Source organism: Physcomitrium patens, chromosome 5, assembly GCF_059467195.1.
Source record: "Physcomitrium patens ecotype Gransden chromosome 5, ASM5946719v1, whole genome shotgun sequence".
NCBI classification, from domain to species: domain Eukaryota; kingdom Viridiplantae; phylum Streptophyta; class Bryopsida; order Funariales; family Funariaceae; genus Physcomitrium; species Physcomitrium patens.
Genome location: NC_143414.1, coordinates 14,059,292 through 14,066,978, shown reverse-complemented (window position 1 = coordinate 14,066,978; position 7,687 = coordinate 14,059,292). Strand labels below are relative to the sequence as shown.

General features: G+C 37.8%; 1 protein-coding gene across 2 annotated transcripts; it reads left to right on the top strand.

The window, feature by feature from the left end:
• The first annotated feature begins 1,223 nt into the window (after window positions 1–1,223).
• LOC112282926 (benzaldehyde dehydrogenase, mitochondrial) lies at window positions 1,224–6,691 on the top strand. Of its 2 annotated transcripts, none has more exons than XM_024521121.3 (12): window positions 1,224–2,064; window positions 2,860–2,976; window positions 3,253–3,402; window positions 3,705–3,847; window positions 4,000–4,153; window positions 4,254–4,483; window positions 4,694–4,780; window positions 4,902–5,075; window positions 5,320–5,457; window positions 5,757–5,894; window positions 6,019–6,080; window positions 6,365–6,691. In XM_024521121.3, exons 2-12 carry the CDS (start codon window positions 2,865–2,867, stop codon window positions 6,636–6,638), a joined length of 1,662 nt encoding a protein of 553 aa, XP_024376889.1. In that variant the 5' UTR covers window positions 1,224–2,064; window positions 2,860–2,864; the 3' UTR covers window positions 6,639–6,691. The 2 variants fall into 2 exon arrangements, with proteins under 2 accessions (XP_024376889.1, XP_024376890.1); XM_024521122.3 differs by having other exon boundaries at window positions 1,601–1,929.
• Window positions 6,692–7,687: the final 996 nt, after the last annotated feature.

Sequence of the window (7,687 nt, the reverse complement as noted above, 5' to 3'; positions counted from 1 at the left end):
AGACATAATACACGTCCAATACTAAGATATTAGAATGGCTTCAAACATTTATTACGTTATTTAAAAGGTACTGAAGACTTGAGATTATACTACACACAATCCACAGATCCAAAATTGGTTGGATATTGTGATGCAGGATATAAATCTGATATTACAACAACTAAATCTCAAACAGGATATGTATTCTTAAGACATGGAGCTACAATATCATGGAAATAAGTGAAACAAACAATAACTGCAACTTCATCTAACCATGCAGAAATTATTGCCTTACATGAAGCATCTTGAGAATATTTTTGGTTGTGGTCAATTGATAAATTCATTCAAACAACCTGTGGATTTTCATATGATGATTCTCCAACTATCTTGCATAAAAATAATAGTGCTTGTATTGCACAGATGTAAGTTGGTTTCATTAAAGGCGACATGACAAAGCATATTGATCCAAAGTATTTTAGTTATACCCATGACTTGATTACTGATCAAGCACTTATAATTAAGAAAATTGAATCTACAAGTAATCTTGTTGATTTCTTCACCAAAGCTCTCCCATTAAGCAACCATCGTCGACTTACTGATGGCATTGGTATGCGGCGACTTGCTCTTTTTGAATAAGAAAATTAATGAGTTCTTTAAATAATTAAAGAAAATGATGTTGTATTCTTTTTCTTTCATCTATGGTTTTGTCCTTGAATAAAATAAGGTTTTCCTAGATAAGGTTTTAATGAGACAACAATTGTTGATCTTGCAAGATCATAGAAAAGTATAGATCATAATTCTATACAAATTTTATATTATGTAAATATTATGATGAGCGAGGAGGAGTGTTGAGATCATTAAATATAGCTGGCACTCTCGACAATATTTATTGTAAAATACAATAAATACTATAGCTACAATATTTAGAGTCTAGTGGAAAAGTACTGTTTATCCACTCCCCTTTTTCTCTTCTTGTATACAAGACACAACCAGATCAATAGATTTTGGTGTGTGAAGCTCTCTCTCCTTAGAAACCCTCTTATGTGTATGACTTACTACTACTCTTGTGTATGTGTATGACTTACTATTACTCTTGTGTCTTTCTAAATATTCTCAACAGTTAGTTAAAAATAATAGTGAGAAAGATGCTCGGATGCTGTTGCTTGTTGACATGGGAAAGGGAGAGGGGAGGGTTTCGTGGCTGCATGGCAAGCAAGTGCCCTTCATTCTCTCCTTGTCCTACTCTCCTTGTCCTACGGGCTAGAGCTCCCTTTCCATTGTCGCCTTTCTCCTCTAACAGTACAACCTGCAGAACCTTTTACTTCGTCGTTTACCACTTCCACAACCCTCGGCCGAATCGGGTGGTGCAGTCTGATTGTAGTAGTTTCCGTTTGAGGATGGAATCAGCAATATGTTTTTTTAATGCGGAATTTGTTGCTGAGGTGTATGGTGCTATGTACTGGTGACGGGTTTCAAGGGTTAGCTGTCGGAGGACCGGGATGTTTATCTTATTTACGGCGTTGGGGCTCGATGTTTGATAACTTATTAGGAAAATTAAATAAAGGGTTGGTCTGATGTCGTGCCAGTGTGATCTTCGAATTTCTGAGCAAATGGGTAATAGAGAGTCTGCATAGCAGCCTGTAATTTAGGAGGTGAAAATTAAGTATTATAGTGGCGGATTAACGCCGATGCAATTGATTCTCTCGTCACATCGAACTAGGTCGTTCCCTGTATCCACGCTCTTCACAGCAGCTTACGGCAGTAGCGAACTTTCGAATGCGAGCTTCCTCGACTTTGCGCGCCATTATCTGACTTAGCATCTTCTCACTTTCGTTGAATTCGTCTGCGTAGTTTGGTCTATTTCCTTTTGTGCGTTCGCTGATTTCAATTTATTTTCTGGTGCGGGTGTTGTGGTGTACACCCGAGCACGCTGAAATCGCTCCAAAGAGTGTATAGTTCTTGGTTCCCACCTCCTTCCATTTTTGATCTTACTATAAAATGCTTGAATTCCTCGGTTGCAGGCAATTTAGTATCTCTTTGGAGTGAGGAATTAGTGTTTCTAGCGGCGGTTGGTTCTTTTGTGAGGTAAGTTGAATTGTGCTTCCGGCCCATAGTTGGTGCGACCTCCCAAGCTGTTGTTCGGAAACAGCATATTACAGATCTTTAAATACTTGCCAATATCTGTTTGAGAAGCATAAATTTCCCAAGCTAGTTATCAGCGTGAGTAACCAATGCTTGGGGATAAAATTTAGATGCCGTGCAATGTGATTTGGACTTGTACGCCTAGCAGGAAACCAGGTTGGATATGTGTTTCTACTGTAGAGTCAGAAGCAGTTTGCCATATATTGTCACTGAGTTAGTTCTTTCCATGGTAGAATGGTTTGTATAAAGCCGAGTTTATTACAGGTCAATACTTGTAGTATTTAACATCTCTACTGTAAGCACCAATTTAATCCAAATCGATACCAAAATATTTTATTATATTGAGTCGGATTATCGTCGAGTGAATGATCGTTTCTTCTTTTTTTTCTTTTTTGGCATTAAGATGTTGAGGGCTTTGTGCACATTTTGGTCATGATCAACCTTCTGCATAAAACACTTGCTGGAGCTAATCTGAAGTCTTTGCAGCCTTGGGCTTGCTCTAAGGAAAAAAGTTATAAAGTCCTGCATAGGTTTTGATCATAACGCGCTGTCCCTTAGGTTTCTTGTCGAATGCTTGTGTGAAGTTCGGTTTCTACCTACGATATAATCGACGATTCATTGTTGTTCTGACATACTCTCTTGTGTGTTTACAACCATCATTCTGCAGCTGAGATTATGTTAAGTGCGAGTGATTGTCCTGTAACAGTCGATAATTGGGTGTTGTTTGATTTTATCCAGAAACCATGGCTGCAATGTCGAAAGGAGCGCCAGCGCTAGGGTTAGCGCTAAAGACGAGCGAAGTAAAACATCAAGACTGTAGTTCGTCGTCGGCCAACTTCAGTTCTTCTAGTACCAGTGAGTCTTTCGGTGCAATGGCTTTCATCTCAAGTAATCTGCATCTGTGAATTGTTGATTCTATCCAACACGAAGCCTTTTTCAAGATTGAGAGAAGATGGGCGAAATTTGAATTGACTTTGAATGAGGCTCAAGTTCTATACGCTTTTATCTTTTACTTATATATAACTACCTTGGCTCGGGTTGCAGTCTGATAGTACTTGGTATTTGGTGCTCTTGCTCAGACTCGGATTTGATCGCAACGTAAGACACGTACTCACTTACTGTCACTTGTAGGGCGCCGGAGCAGAAGCGGAGTTGGCCGAGTCAGCATGCATTGTCGGGCAGTTTTGGCAACTGAACAGGTGGAAGCTCCTATTAAATCACCGTTTCCAGTTCAATACACAAAGTTGTTCATCAATAATAGCTTCGTTGACTCGGTTTCAGGTAACTAATGATATTTCCTCACATCCGAGGATGTGAAGTTTGGATTGGTTTCAAACATTGGTTTGAGTATTCAATATACTGTAGTTTCTTGGTGCAGTATATTTTGGCATGTGTATTATATTGTTAACTCAGGGGATTACTGAGGCTCTTGGCATTTGGGATTTATTTTAGTTATTTCATTATTTACAATCTTTATCTGCAGAATGTTCATAATCAATGTGACTTTGCGCTGTGGATAGATCATATGTATCTGAGACTAGCGTAGAGTCGAAACGATCATTAAGTGTGACTTGTTTGTGCAGGAAAAACATTCCCATCTATTGATCCGAGATCCGAAGAGGTTGCTGTAGAGGTGGCACAGGCTGCCGCAGAGGATGTTGACCGGGCTGTGAAAGCTGCTCGGAAGGCCTTCGAGGAAGGTCCTTGGCCCCGCATGCCAGGCTGTGTACGCCTCCATCTCCAGTTTTTGTTGAAGCACTCTGGTTACTTAGCGATAACAATTTCTTGATCCATTCTTACTAAGTATGATCTCTGCGTTGATGATTGTGTACTAGTGGGTAAAACTAGTAGCGATTCTTATTAACAATGGTTCTACAGGAACGGGCTGGTATCATGAACCGCATTGCTGATCTGTTAGATGAACATAAGGATGAACTGTCTGCCCTTGACACGTTGAACATGGGCAAAGTTTACGACATGGCACGACTGGGAGAAGCACCTCTTGCTATCGGGTTATTTCGGTACTATGCAGGTAGTTCTGGAAACTGCTGGCTTTGATTGCCTGCGGGGATAGTATTGTGCATTTTCTGGTGTGCGCTGCTGATTGTGAAGGACCCTGGAATGTGGCGCAGGATGGTGCGACAAGGCACAAGGGATGACGCTGCCAACAAATGGACCGTTTCATGCTTACACTTTACACGAGCCGATTGGCGTGGTCGGTTCAATTTTGCCGTGGAATGCTCCATTTTATCTTCTGGCAATGAAAGTAGCCCCGGCTCTTGCATGTGGAAACACCATTGTCCTCAAACCAGCACAGCAGAGCCCTCTTTCTGCACTTTTGATCGCTAAGCTTGCAGCCGAGGTTATCTTGTTTTCTATAGCTAGTCCAATTGCCCAGCTATTTATTGATGGATTTTTTTATTTCTTTTGTCAGAGCTTGTGCAATTTATTGATTGGATTGGTTTCAAACGGCACCTTCTGGTTTACATTATCTTCAAGCGTGGAAGAAATGACATGGGTATTATGTTAACCGTGGTTGGTTCTAAGTTGGATACCATTTTTTCAATTGCAGGCTGGATTGCCAGATGGCGTTTTGAATGTGGTTACAGGGTACGGTGATACAGGCATGCACATCGCAAGTCACATGGATGTCGACAAGGTAACCACACCGAAACATCGTATTCTTATGTTTCATGGGATTTTGGGAACATGTAAAGAACATTTCTTTCAACTCTTGGCACACTCGCCGATCTCAACTGCCTCATGAATGCCGGAAACAGGTAGCTTTCACAGGATCAACACAAGTGGGACGTCAAATTATGCAAGCGGCAGCTCAGAGCAACCTTAAACCAGTGAATCTTGAACTTGGAGGCAAATCGCCCTTCATTATATTTGGAGATGCTGACATGGACGCAGCTGTTGAATCAGCACACCAAGCTATTTTCTACAATCAGGTGTGAAGTCACCTTTCACCTCTTGTCAAAAAAGGTTATTGCAGTGATAATATAGTTATTGTTTCAGATTATATACCGAGGAATGGTTCGACAAGGATCTTACGAAAGTCGTGGAGGGAGCTGTTTCAGATTTTTTTTTTTTTTTTTTTTTTTTATATATATATATATATATATATATATATATATCTGAGCATATGTTTTGAAGTTGAATCGCTAATCTAGACCGTATGTTACGAACTCGCAGGGACAAATGTGCGTAGCCGGATCACGGACATTTGTTCATGAAAGTGTCTATGACGAATATCTGGAGCGAGCCAAAGCCCGTGCGGAGAAGCGTGTTGTCGGAGATCCATTCAAACCAGGTGTCGAGCAAGGTCCTCAGGTACGCGAATTAATTTATAAGTTTTCATGCACGGTGCGGTGGTCTGTAATTGAACAATAGAATGCCAGTGACAACTTCAGTGGCTAAATATGCTTATGTAGTTTACGTGAAGTTGCAAGTCTTCAAATACACCAACACTTTCTGGGCTATTTTCCGGTGTAGTGGGCTGGACATATCACCTATATTAAGCAACAGAGTAGCTGCTCTTTGCACTTGAAGATGTTAAATTTCACAATGGTCCTTCCTCCACAAGTAACCAGTAAAGATTTACTCCAATCAACAACCTGCCATGTGAGCAGGCAGATGAAGCTCAATTCAACAAAGTAATGAGCTACATCAGAGCTGGAAAGGATGAAGGCGCGCGACTTATTACTGGTGGCGAGCGGGTGGGCAGCAAGGGCTATTATATCCAACCCACTATATTTTCCGACGTTCAAGTCAGTACACTTTGACATAAAATATTTCTTGAATAAAATATTGTATGGTTTTTGTGAGACATGTGAGCCTTGTGTGAAGAGAAATGCTATTTCAGACTGTTAATGATGCTGTTTTCTTTTACAGGATGACATGAAAATATGTCGTGAAGAGATCTTTGGACCTGTAATGTCTGTCATAAAATTCAAGTACGTTTCAACGAATTCAATGACTTTCTTTTGAGTATTCTATGTGAAACTAGTTTTATTAACTTATTAATTTATTTTTAAATGCTTAAATTTATTATTGCTATATTTACTACTACTACTACTACTACTACTACTGTTATTATAACTTTTCAAATATTTCTATTTTAAGGATATCGTTCAATAAATTTATTTTTGGAATTATGAACTATTCATTTTAAAATTTTAGTTCGAATGTATCAATTGTCAGCAAAATCAACTTTGATGTGGTGGTTGCTGTTTCTCAGGACGGTGGAGGAAGTGATCCAGCGCTCGAATCAGTCTGAGTATGGATTAGGTGCAACTGTAATGTCGAAGAACGTCGACATAATCAACACAGTAACACGTTCCCTCAAGGCAGGCATTGTGTGGGTCAATACATACGGCATTCTTACACCGTCGGCTCCGTTTGGTGGCTACAAAAGCAGTGGCTTTGGGCGAGAAAATGGCGCATATGCACTGGCTAACTACCAACAAGTAAAGTCGGTGATAATGCCGATTTGCAATCCACCATATTTGTGATATACATCTGCTCTCGTTTTACAGAAATATATTTGTGATATACATTTGCCGTACATATACTTCTATAAAACCATAGAACTAAGTTTGGTTGCCTGTTAAATTATGGTTACTTGCTTTGACACATACGTTTAAAATTAAATATAAATTATTGGTCATATATATTTATATATATATATATATATATATATATAAGTAAAATTAAGATTCAATTTTTAATCAACGACTGGTATAAGTAAGCTTATTAAAACTAAAAGAAATAGAATACAAATGGTTCATTATGTCCTTATGAATACTTACATATCACAGTCCATGAAGAACTAAAAAATATTTGTGAATGATGTAGATATTATAATTTTACGATTCTTTTAATTTTTTTGTTTTTTGAAGTAATTACAAAGAATGAAAATTTGTGGCTTTCAAAACTTATATTCCAAACTTGGCTACTGTTAGCACCAATAAGTTAAAAATATGCTAGCATCTATATTAAACCTGATTTTAAAAAGTTTGAATTCCTTCCAAAATTAAGGAAAATGAACTATTACAATGTTTATAAATCGTAGTACTTTATATCAGTCTATATAATAACAATAGTAGAAAGAATATGAACTACAATGATGTTTTAGCATCACAAAAAATTGTTATTTTGTCTTAGCTGTTGAATACATGTTTTCTATAAAGCACAATCAATTACATCAATGCTAAATTATGCAATAATTGCTATGCACATATTGTGTTTCTTTCTGATTTTATTTTATAAAAGTTAATTATTAATTGGATTAGATTATTCAAATGCATATTTAATGATTCACTTAACCAAATTAAAATTATGCCAAGATGAGTGAGAATTTATCTATTTATTGTTATGATTGATTAGTTCTTTTAGTTGTTTTTTTAAGTATATATAATAGAAATATTTTAAAAGTGTTTCAATTCAATCATTGGTAGCTTATTCTTTAAAGATTTTGTTTGTTTGTTTATTTTTTTTTTAATCCAAGCTTGTAAGAGTAGATGTTTACCTTCTTTAGATTTATTGAGGAGATATTTCTAAC

Excerpts from the sequence above, each read along its gene's own strand:
- LOC112282926 (XM_024521121.3), top strand. The coding sequence starts at position 2,865 with ATGGCTGCAATGTCGAAAGGAGCGCCAGCGCTAGGGTTAGCGCTAAAG. Across the intron at positions 4,781-4,901 it reads GTCACATGGATGTCGACAAG|GTAGCTTTCACAGGATCAAC; the intron begins GTAACCACACCG and ends TGCCGGAAACAG. Across the intron at positions 6,081-6,364 it reads ATGTCTGTCATAAAATTCAA|GACGGTGGAGGAAGTGATCC; the intron begins GTACGTTTCAAC and ends GCTGTTTCTCAG.